This window comes from Populus euphratica, unplaced genomic scaffold (assembly GCF_000495115.2).
Source record: "Populus euphratica unplaced genomic scaffold, PopEup_1.0 scaffold934.1, whole genome shotgun sequence".
Lineage (NCBI taxonomy): Eukaryota > Viridiplantae > Streptophyta > Magnoliopsida > Malpighiales > Salicaceae > Populus > Populus euphratica.
The window spans coordinates 62,165-74,953 of record NW_011500801.1 but is presented as its reverse complement, the minus strand read 5'-3'; the positions used below and the strand labels follow the sequence as shown (position 1 = coordinate 74,953).

The 12,789-nt window shown below is 30.6% G+C and overlaps 1 protein-coding gene across 1 annotated transcript; it reads right to left on the bottom strand.

Moving 5' to 3' along the window:
- Positions 1-884: 884 nt before the first annotated feature.
- Positions 885-3,733, bottom strand: LOC105116418 (uncharacterized). Its single transcript, XM_011013772.1, has 5 exons — positions 3,581-3,733; positions 2,761-2,869; positions 2,108-2,207; positions 1,605-1,691; positions 885-1,196 (listed from the first exon to the last, which is right to left on the bottom strand). Exons 1-5 carry the CDS (start codon positions 3,642-3,644, stop codon positions 1,062-1,064), a joined length of 495 nt encoding a protein of 164 aa, XP_011012074.1. The 5' UTR covers positions 3,645-3,733; the 3' UTR covers positions 885-1,061.
- Between the last annotated feature and the right edge of the window lie 9,056 nt (positions 3,734-12,789).

Sequence of the window (12,789 nt, the reverse complement as noted above, 5' to 3'; positions counted from 1 at the left end):
ATGTACAACAACTCATTCCATCCTTAACTGTGGCTATTCTTTGTATATAAGTTCAATATAAGTATATGAAAGTTCTCTTTGTAAACATAAACGACATCCCATTTATTTCTCTTGTCAATTATGGCTCCTTTTTCAAGCATGCAACGCATGCTTGACTAGCCTGGGAAATCTAGACCAGCCAAGCATTATCGTAGAAACACTGGGTAAAAATACTGGGTACATGACTCAACTACTAAGATTAGTCGTGGCATAAATACTTGTCCATTATCTGTTGAACAGAAACTCTAATAACCAATATATTAAAAATATAATAATTAAATTAAGCCATCAAAACCTGATACTTGTACGGATATTTTGGATGCCACCACTGACAAATCTACGACAAAACATGTTTATAGTTGATGCTAAGGAACCGAAAATCTTTTTGATGAACAATACTGTTAATCACGCTTATATTTTCTTCAATTAATACCCTTCATCTGTCCGTTAAAGACACATCATATTTCTTGCATCAAACAACTTGCATCACTAAACTTTTACTGAGAACAAGTAGTAACATCTGCTAGTGTCTTGATTTTGACATTATTTGAATGCCAACGGTAATTTGCTGCATAAACAAGACACCAGCATAACTACTCCAAACAAAGCCATTACTCTTGGGCCAGCCAGAGTTTCCAAGAGGCCATACCCAAAACCTCATCGAAAGAAATAATTGACGAGCCCGCAGGATCATTAGGCCATAAAATGTTTCTTGATGGATGACCCTTTCCAAATTTATCAAGTCCACCGTATGAACCATAAAATGCTGGCAAGCCAATTGGATAAAAATCCTGGCCACCACTTTGCAACAGCAAAGCAAACTAGAGCATGCTGCACTAAGGCACTAAAGCCACAGTGAGTATCTGATTTATTAATATTGTTTAAAGCAGACTATATTCAACCACAAAAATTTACTGAAAGGAGTTAACAGAAACAGAACCAAAAGAGATTAAGTTTTGAATTATAATGCTGATCACAAGTAATAAGTAGAAACTTGGATTGAGATTTCAATGAACATTTTCTTATATGGAAGCTTGGATCTCATCTGAGGCCACTGCAGTTCCATTGGGGGCATCTTCTGGATGCAGTTGAGCAGAAACCTCATCTATAGCAGAATTTAGCTGTGCAATCTTGTCAGCAAGCACTTGGCGGGTTTTCTGTTACCATAACATGAAAACCAAAGAAATTTCAATGCAAATAATGAGCAAGATACAAAAAAAAAAAAAAAAAAAGAGAGAAAAGAAGCTAATGTGCAGGAGCATAATACATGGCTTTAGGCTTGATTTTGTTAAACAGTATGACCAGTCTAGATGTCTTTCAGAAAATCTACTGCTAAAAGCCTTCTATATTGTTTGACAATCAACAGACTTTTTCGCACAAGCATGCACATTCTTGGATGTAATGCTAACAACCTAAAGAAAGTGGGATAGCTCACTTATTTCTCTTCCTCTAGCCACAGTATCAACGAAATACTGATTAAAAATTTCAAATTGAAATTAGATAACGCAAATACAGGTCACTAAGCATGATTTAAATGGATGATAAATGAAATAACAAATTCCCACCTCCAAAGCTTTCTCCTCATCATATATGAACTTGGGTAGCTTCCTCATCAAATCTTTTCTGTCTGCTCCAGCTAATGCCTTGCTAATCTGAAATACAAGTAAACATCAATCAGATACATAATATGTGTCATTTTTTGCACGTGTTACAACTACCTCATGTAAGGTGCACAGCCTACAAGCAATATTCTACTGGACAAAAGAAAACCAATGGTAAATAATCCATAATAATTTATTAGTGCACCTTGTAGTGCTTCTTACAAGACAATCAAACAACTTGTTATTCGAAACCTTATCAAAAGAAACAATCTGCAGTATGGGCAGATTACAAGGCGCAAAAATAAACATGTCATGTCTGGTAGTAGTCAAGCTAGCAAGTTTCACAATACTAAATAGTCTTGAAGAAAACACACGCCATCCATCTCAATGAATAATTTAAAGAAACACAAGTACAATATATATAGCAAATTGAACTATAGCATATCACATTAGTCATTGAGCAGTACCTGTGGAGCATATACACAACCCAATGTTCCAGCTACCATTCCTCCCAATATGAAACCGCCAATGAAGATACCTGCACCACTTGATCCACCACGCTCACCACTGTCCTTGCACATGAGAGGAAAAAAAGAAGAAAAATCACAGTTGAAAGAGAGATATGGTGGTGGGCGGGTGTGGATCAAAGACCCCTCTTGGAGATGTCGAGTAAAAAGTAATGAATATGATACAACAAGTATATAAAACTTACAAAACTGATAGTAGAGAAGCAGCAAGCAAAAAGAAAAGGAGGACTAATTGACTATCCACCTGATTTCAGAGATAAATTAGGTTTTATGACTTGAATTTGGACTCTTAATGGTAGGCAGTGGCTATTGGAAAACATAAATACAAAAGCAGTTCTGAAATGGAAGTAAAACAAAATTATAGTGGAGAAAGAGGAAAAAGAGCACATATAAAATCCAACCATGTGTGAGTCTATCAGTGTCACAGCTTTCATGTTTTATAGGTGATCCTAACAGATAACAAAAGTCTCAGTTCATGAGAGCGCACACCCTCAAATGGGTGACAGTAGCCATTGAAAAAATTAACCTTGATGCTGCTAATCTGTCTTTACAACAGATGATGCACAGTCCAACAAATTACAACAACACCATACCTTGCTTGAATTGTTAGTGACTTTTTATGTGTTGTGGGTTTTCCTCTACTAGAGAGATTACCAGGTCTAACGCATATTAGGCATTGGTCTTTTGGCTTCAAAGAAGAGCCTGGAATTTCATGATAACTAATGATTAGAAAAAGCAGGGAAACCAATGAACAAAACAGTATTACCAATCAGTGTGAAGTGGTAATGCTGGATAGGAAAAAGAAGAGAAATGCATATACAAAATTGAGAACCATCATGAATTAGGTATCTTCAAATGCAATAATAATTCGTAAATAAGAGCACAAAGTGCCTTCCTAAGTAACCTGAACAGCAAAGCATATCATCTAGAAACATAAAGCAAATTAAAAAATATTTCCAGTTCAGTATTAGCAATAATTAGAAGTTAATCAGGTAATGTCCTCCATTATATCAATAGATTGAAAAGGCTAAAAAATTTGTTTGCTACATGATCAGACTCCATTATAAATTAAAATTTCGAGAAAATTGACACAAAATGAAATTTCATCACCAGTTCTTCCAAAATTAGCATGATATTTTGGATCTTTCACATTTCAAACTTTCCTTTAAAACCCAGTTCTCAAAGGCCATAACTTGGTGCATAAAAATCCAATCTTTAATTCCTTAATAAAACTCCTATGAAGAAATGTAGTAAGAACGAAAGCCTAGATTCTACAAATTAGCAAACAAATGAGAAAAAAAATTAAAAAAAGGAATTTTCTTTTCATTTCTTGAATATTTATCCCAATCAAATAAAGCTTACAAAAACTAAATCAGCAGTCAGAATCCACATAATCAGAGAAAACAAAATTACCAGCAGATAAAAAGTGAGCTTGGGGAGTTGCAATTGAAAGAAGAGAAGTTGAGAGAGCAGTCATTTCTTGGACTTTCTTTTGTTTGAGTAATCAAAAAAGGAAAAATCGCACTAAGAAATGGTAGCTTTGTTCTTAATTATGTGTCCTCGATAATATCGAGCTCATTGTTTTATTTACGATTGATACTGGTCTGTGATCTTTCGTCTATGCTGCGGAGAAGAACTTGGGCTGCATTGGCCCATCATTCGAGACTACTCAGTCAGCTAGTATTAAACAAGCCCAAGAAAACCATTCTTAAAACTTTAATTCACTTCTTTGGGTTTAAGCAAATACTGAAGTTCCGCGTAAAGAAATCAAAATCATGTTTGGGTTAGATTTTAAAAGATCACTCAAATCTTACACATTGAATTGATCATAGGAATCTGCCTGGTAAGAGGGTTTTTATTGCTGAAGATATTATAATTATAAGAAAACTGAAAGGAATGTGTAACATATGATTTTTCATGTATCTTTTCACTATGTACTTCTACAATCATTATTTTTTCTTTGGTCATTCAATTTTTTTTCTCCTCAATTAAGCTCTTTTATGGCTAAATTAATGGTCGATTGGCTCTTATTTGTTGCACAAGGATAGGATTGAAAGATGGAGTACCTAAGTATAAAAGGCAAAGAAAATAGGTGGCAACTTCAAAATTTGTGCAGAAAAGTTCAATTTGGTCTTTATATTTTTCAATTTATTTTTTTGGTCCATTAGGTTTTTGAAATTTTAATTTTGATCCATAACTTGATTATTTTTTTATCTATGGTTTGAGAAAGGATAGATAAAGTCATCGGATTCTAATAGTAAATAGGAGAAATACTTGATTATCACTGATTTGGGTAAATAAAGAGTAGTTGCGAGAATAAGCTGATAAGTAAGAGTTTCTACAAGTATCACCAAAAAAAAGATCATATGATTGATCAATGTGAAGATATCCATAATGAAGTGATGCATATGATTTTGTCCAAACCCAAAGTAGCAAGTAATGGGAGCTATAAGGTCTTACCATATAAATTATAGGTATTTCTTCCGATGCTCTCAACCAACACCTGGTTTTCAAGCAAACATTTAAGGCTTGACTCATAGTGAAAGGTGCTTTACCCCTAAGGAGCTTAAGAAGTAAAGAAAAGTTAAGGGTAAAGAAGTAGTTGATTTGTTTGAGAAAATAAACAAGTTTGTAGTCGAAGAAGAAACTAATAAATTCTTGAAATTAATGAAGCACAACAAGTATAATGTTGTTAAGCAACTTAAAAGAACTCCTGCTAGGATATATTTGTTATCTTTGATCTTAAGCTCCAAACCATATTGAAAGGCTTTACAAAAGGTGTTAAATGAGGAATATATGCTTCAAAATATCAATTAATAAATCATAGAGCAACTGGTAAGTAGAATTTAAGTCTCAAATTATCTGTATTTTACTGAAGATGAGCTAGACCCTGAATATACTAGATACAATAAATTGTTATGCATCACAATACAATGTAAAGATTTTTGATAAGTAAGGCATTGATTGATAATGGCTTAACATTAAACGTGTTACCAAGACATGTGTTAGGGGAGAAATGTAAACAATTGGAAAAAAAATATTATTATGAAATTAATGGGGGAAAAATTTATTCCAACTAATTAAGGTGAATATTTACCTTATAGGTAAGCTAATAGATGGAAGAAAATTAAATAAAACATTTATACATGTGTTTTTTTAAAATTGAAATAGGAAAATACCTGAAAAATAAATATTACAAAAACACAAATAAAACTTGAATGAAATTGATGCTTGAGCAAAGAAAAATAGTGGAATACAATTCAATGAAATTTGAAATAGCGCAGCTTAAATTTAGTGTAAATGAGTAACATAATCTAGAAAAAATTACCCAGAAAACATAAAAGGCACAAGGTAAGGACATAAAAGAAATTAATTATATTATTGGATATAAATAGGCCAACATGGCCGACTAAGAGAGAAATGAAGAGAGCTCGAGAGAATTCTAGAATATTTTTAGAGAAAACCTTAGAAAAAGTCAAAGATAATAGTGGAAGAAGTGAGGTTTTGTATGATTAGACACTTAAACAACTTATTAGAGAGAATATAATCAAGTGAAAAAGAATAGAGAGAGAGAGTGAGAGAGAGAGAGAGGGACAAAAATCTTGGAGGAGGAAGGGAGTTTGGAGACTTTTGATTTGTAATTGTTTAAAGCTCAACTCTTTTCTTGCTATGGTATTTTAAGCACATCTAAACATGTTTTTATTAGATTTAGTTTATTTTATTTGAATTCTTAAAATAGGATTAGGTTTTTTATAAGAGAATTTAGGAGATACAATATTAGTTGTTAATAATTGTATTAGATTATGAAAACATGTAAGAAAGAGAGAAATCTTGGTGAATTAGAAAAAAATAATCATGGTGAAGGGAGGAGGAACATTTGGTTAGGCAAAAGAGGAAAATATTTGAAACTATAGTAATGTGTTAGATATTGTAAAATTATGCATAATTATTGTGTGAGATTATGGTTAATAATGATTTGGTAAGAAAAGGGAAATTCACATGTTTAAGTTTAAAGAAAGCTTGAATATGTTGTGTTTATGAATTTTAAGAATATATTATACAATATACTAAAAGAGCTCTGTGTTTCTGTTACTATTTACCTAGATATAAAAGACTGTGGATTGGAACAGTGTAATGACAGAGCTGCCCTTACTATAGAGAATTGCAAAGACAATAGGGGGAGGGGTGATGTTGTCTTTTTACTAGGATGCATTTGGCATTGAAGGGATGGTCGAGGAGAAAATGGCCAGTTCTAGTTTTGTTAGGGCTCCAGGTCGTGAGATGCAGACACCTGGCGCTGGCAAGCCCTGGGCACTGAGCTAGACTCGAGCGCCATATGGGGACAGCTAGCGCTGAGGCTGCCTTGCATGTGCGCTGGGTCAGACCCGCACGCATGACTACAAACCCTGGTGAGACCCAAGGCTTATGGGTCCAACGTCAGGACCCAATTCTCTTGAGTCTTACATCCGGATCCAATACTCTTAAGTCCTGCAACAGGACCCAATGCTCTTAGGTCCGCGTCAGAACCTAATTTTCTTGGGTTCTTTGTTAGGATCCAAGGCTACTGGGTCTTAGGTTTCTAAATATAATTATTTCCCTTGTAAATATAATTATTTTTATTATAGTTGAAAGTATTAATATCAAACATATTATAATTTGTGTTCTAAATATTATTAGTTCAATTATAATAAAAGTAATAATATTTATACCCCGAATAATAGTATTTTTGATATTAATACTTTGAATAATAATAATAATAATAATAATAATAATAATATTTAGAACTCAAATAATACTATTTTTAATATTAATACTTTCAATGATATTAAAATAATAATCTTTGTACCATAAATAATAATATTTTTTGTATTAATACTTTGAACTATAATAGAAATATTAATATTTATAACACAAATATTAATAATATTTTATTTCAAATTTATGAAGGACAATAATGATAATAAGAACAATAATTTATACTTTTATCCTTCAAATGGATGCTACGTCAGGACCCAATGATAATGAGTCCTGTGTCTGGACCTAATTCGCCTCGGTCATGTGTTAGGACCCAATAGTAATGGGTCCTATGTCTGGACCCAATTCGCTAGGATCCTGTACCAAGACCTAATGGTAATGGGTCATGCCTCAAAGCTCAATTCGCTTGGGTCCTGTGTCAAGACCAAGAGTAATGAGTCTGGCATCAGGATCCGATGGTTTTGGGTCCAACATCAAGAGCCAAGTTTAATGGGTCATGTATCAAGACCCAATTCTATTGGGTCCTTCATCAAGACTCAAGGTTTTTGGGTTTTAGGTTTCTGAATATAATCATTTGTATTTTAAATATAATTATTTTTATTATAATTGAAAGTATTAATATTATCATTTGTGTTATAAAATTATTATTTTTACTATAATTAATAATATTATAATAAAAATATTATTATTTTTCTTATAAATATTATTATTTTAATTTTAATTAATATTATTAATAAAATAATTAATAAATTTTAAAAAAATTATTATTAATATTGAAAAACAACCATATATTTGATTTGAAAGGTAAAATTAAAAATTACTACTACTACTACTATTACTACTATCATCATCATCATCGTCATCATTATTAATAAATTCTAAAAAACTATTATTACTATAGAAGAAAAACCATAATTATTTTTTTAAGATTAAAAAAAGTAAAAATTTGGGCAAACATGTTAAATAATAATATTTATACCATAAATAATACTATTTTTAATATTAATGCCTTCAATGATAACAAAAATAATAATATTTTTACCACAAATAATAATACTTTGAGCTATAATTGAAATATTAATATTTATAACATAAATATTAATATTTTTAATATTAATACCTTCAATTATAATAAAAATAATAATATTTATAGCATAAATACTAATAATAATTTTTAATTTTATCATTTAAATCAACTATATAGTTTTTCTTTAGTGGTAATACTATTTTATTTCAAGTTTATTAATGATAATAAGAATAATAATTTATATTTTTATCCTTCAAATGAGTCATGCGTTAGGAGTCAATGCTCCTAGATCTTGCCTCAAAACCCAAGTTGAATGGGTTATGCATTAGGACTCAAGGACAATGGGTCATGCGTTAGGCCCAATCTCTTGAGTCCTGCGTCTAGACTCAATTCAATAGGATCCTGCTTCAGAACTAGATTGTCTTAAGTCCAGTATTAGGACCCAAGCTTACTGAGTCTTACGTCAGGATCCAAGATTGTTGAGTCTTAGGTTTATAAATATAATTATTTGTATTTTAAATATTATTATTTTTATTATAATTAAAAGTATTAATATGAAAAATAGTATTATTTTTTTTTATAAATATTATATTTTTATTATAATTGAAAGTATTAATATTAAAAATAGTGTCATTTATGTTATAAATATAATTATTTTTATTATAAATAATATTATTAATAAATTTGAAAAAATTATTATTATTAATATTAAAAAAATATTATTATTTATATTATAAAATTTTATGATATTTTATATAAAAATAAAAAATGAGTACGCGGCGTAGCACGGGCACCTAACTAGTAAAAGCTAAGAAAGAATGACACTTCTTTTATTTATTAATTTTGGAGAAATTATGTCTTTGGCAATGAAGTTATTACTTTGTAATTTATTGTACATATTAAAGTATGTAAAAAAGATAAAATTCATGAAAAATTATGGAAGTGTGAATGATTGGTATGTGAAGAAATAATTAAAATGACTTGTTAGAAATATTTGATAATAAATTTGATGATTTATACAAGTTTTACATAAGTTAGGATTACAAGGTAAAAGTAATGAAGAAATGCATAAATGATTAAATTGTTGTTAGTAAATATAAGATGATGAATTATGGTTTAACTATGGAAAAATCATGTTTATTTAGGAAGTGTAAACATGTTGATGGTATGTTTTAATTAATTAGAATTTTTATTGAATTGGAATATATTAATTTATAATGAAATGTTTATTTAGTATATTGCAATATGATGAGTTAAGTTTAAAGGAATTTTTGTGTAATGGTTCTACTAAGATTTAATGTGTCTAAAATGAAGGCACATTGGAATTATAGGCAAGGTTATAACAAAAAGAATCTTGTTGTTACATGAGAAGTTGCTAGGGTAGGATCTTAATTAGCTAGAGCAGGACCATCACGAATAGAAGGTAGATGTTCCATATTACCCTTTGAGTATTTCCTTTCTTACATTTGATATAATGTTTAATTTATAGTATCTTATTTATCTGTTTAATAAAAATGAATGGAGACGAGCAATTAACAAAATGAATAATAATAAGTAACGTTGGTAATAAGAGAAGCTATCAAATTTAATGGTATCTATGAGAGGGTTGTCAGATTAATAACAATCAGAAGGATTGTTAGATTTATTGGATATGTAGGGGTGGGGGGGTTACCATATTAAAGACAATGAGAAGGTTTGCTGAATTTCTTGGCATCTACGAGGGAATTGCTGAATTATGGATAATAGAAAGGATTGTTGGAGTTAGTGTCATCTATGAGGGGATTGCTAGATTATTTTTTTATGAAGGTTTTATATTATCATTTTGCACTTGAAGTATCAATAACTCCTTAAGTAAAGCATGTTTTATAATAACATATCTAATAATATAAGATACCTTTAATTTATGGTAAATATTTATTTTAAATGCAGGCCTATCACATAAATGAAATGATTGATTGATAAATTTAAGAACTGAAATTGGAAAGACAAGGAGATGGCCAAACTTAGAAAAGAGATACCGGTGTAGTCCAAATCGGAATACTATTCGGTAATTGGGTTATATTTGGAGTTGTAGATCTTAGATTTAAGTCTACTTTATATGGATGGAAAGGTAAGACATAGGCCTACAACTTTCATATGGAGCCCAAGATCTAAAAAGGCCATTATCAAGTCCAAATTGTAGCAACAACAAAGAAGCCCGAATCTGTCTTCCAGCCCGAGCACTGTTCAGTATTTGACTCTTATCTAGTGTTCTAGGCGTCCAAATGACCTCAATTTTTTAGACAAGAAATATGAGATAATTTCTTACAACTTTCATGTTTTCTAGTGGTTTCAATTTTGATGTCATTAATAACATCTTGGGTAGACAAGAGAAGATAAGAATTGTCACCAAGTCAAAAGTTGGCCACCCACTTATCAATTAGTCACCAAATCAATAGTTCCCAATTTTGGCCTATAAAAGGAGGCATTTTCCATGCATTTAGGCATCTTGGTTTCCAGATCAAGATCATGCTCTTCCTTTCTCTCTTTGTATTTTTTATGCTTTGTTTTCATTAATATTAAGTTTATGCCTTTCATTTCCTTTCCTTTACTTAGTTAACTTTTATGTTCTTATTTTGTTTATCTATTTTGCTTTCTTTCATTATGTCTAGCTAAGTTAGTTATGTCAAGGTGAAAAGGTTACACTAATGGTGTAAGAATAAGTATAATGTAAACTTAATATACTACTACTACTACTACTACTACTACTACTACTATTATTGTTATTATTGTTGTATTATTGTAATTTATAATTTATACAATTAACCTTTCTGTGGTTCGACCCCGGTCTTGCTAGGTTATTTATTACTTCGACACTCCTGCACTTGGGAGAAGACATCAATTTTTTGGTTGTGTTAGCATTCGTGAGGGGATTGCTAGATTTATGACATTCAAAAGGATTGTTGAAGATGATGGTAATTTTGGAAGGATAATCAGAATAATATTGAAATAGTGTTCTTCAATTAAAGATGATTATAAAGAATTTCCAATGAGATGTAAAAAAAATAGTATGTAGTAATATGTGATATAAATGCTAACTTGATGAATTGACATTATCACGTGGCATGGAATATAGTTCTAGAATAGTTTATGAATAATAAATTTTTTGGGTTAAGTTATTAACAAATTTTAATAACTTATTTGTTTTATTATATGTTTATCACATGTCAGGTGGGATAAAAAAGGATAAGGGTATAAATTATCTTAATGAATATGATGTATTGATGTATTATCACAGACTTTTAATAACTTGGCATGTTATTTCAAAGGTGTGTAGGGCTTGTAAATTAAATCATTATCTTTTGGATAATGTATTATATATATATATATAGTTGTAAGTAATTATATAGATGATATAATGAAATAACATTTTAAGGTAGATGTCTTGTTATTATAGGTATGTGTGCTTACGCTGTTGTGAACTTTTAAATATTTCTATATGTTTTCAGTTGTTAATTGTACTACACCTTCTATCAAATAATTGTACGTGATTGTGCAATTAGATGAAATTGTGTGGAAGTGATATTTGAAAGAAGAATGACATTAGTTGAGATGTGATCCAAGATGATTGGATCAAGATTTAATAATAGGAAGTTGATATTTGATAAATACAAGAGAAATTATCGATAACTCGGTATGCAAAATTATAAGGGAAACTTTGCTGAAAGTTAAAAAAAATGCCCAGGTTTATCATTGAGATACATATAAATGGTTAAATTTCCTTGGTTTAAATAAAGAGATGTGACTAATTGATCATATTTGATTTGTAAATGGTTAAGGATATTACAAGATGTTAAATGATGTATCATAAATGAAGTCAAATACCATTATGGCAAAGATGTACGATGGCTCACTACGACAGATAGTTAGGACTTCGGAAATTCATCCTTCTTATAACATGTTATTAGGAAGGTCTTGGATTCATGCGGTTGGGGTAACAACTTCATCATTGCATCAATGTTTAAAGTATATCATGAATGGAATGTTGGTAATAGTCAAAGCTAAAGGAACCATTATCATGATAAGAATTGTGGCTGCATCCTTCATTGAAGTAGAGAATTGTAGGAATGAAAATATTTATGCTTTCAAGATTATGAATACAGAGTGGGTTCCTGAAAATATTGTGCTAAGAAAGCCAAAAATATATGAAGTAACAAGGATGACAATTAATTGTTTCCTAACACATGGGATTCCATTTCAATTTAACCATGACATTAGAATGTTGGAAAATGTCTATCTAATGAAGATGAAATGTGTTGATTAGAGGTTTAGACTTGTATATAAACCTAAGGATGACTTAAATGGGTCGCTAGGATTAAGAGAGAAGCAAGAATGGCAAGAATCAAAGGAAAAGAGTCGGAAGAAGAGAAGTTGACAATCCCACCACTTTGAGTAACTTTCCTAAGGCCTGCTGAAGTGATAAGATCTTATGATAAAGCGTTGAAGATAATTGACCTCTACATTAACACTTTAGAGTTTGAGAATAAGAGACAAAGTGTGGAGACAAAAGTTAAAGTGGAGGATAAGATGCTGCCTCAATTATCTATTCATATAATTAGGGGCATTCCTGTAAGAGGTTTTATGAGGAAGCTAGCAGATGAGGAGAAATTCTAGAATTGGAAAACTGAGCATGTTCCTTTCATGTTTAAATGGTAATTCTTCTTGTTTGATCATGCCTATTAAGATGTTTTGTTTTTTTTTGCTTCATTTTTTTACCTTTCTGATCTTATTAGCACTCTAACTCATGATGCCGCAAGCTTTTTCTTCATTAATGAGCCTTTATTTTAATGAGATCATGTAT

Bases quoted from the DNA above. Each gene is read 5' to 3' on its own strand.
- LOC105116418 (XM_011013772.1), bottom strand. From the start codon at position 3,644: ATGACTGCTCTCTCAACTTCTCTTCTTTCAATTGCAACTCCCCAAGCT. The intron at 2,208-2,760 runs GTATGGTGTTGT...GTGCAAGGACAG, and splicing joins TCACTAACAATTCAAGCAAG to TGGTGAGCGTGGTGGATCAA. The intron at 1,197-1,604 runs GTGGGAATTTGT...TTATGGTAACAG, and splicing joins ATGAGGAGAAAGCTTTGGAG to AAAACCCGCCAAGTGCTTGC.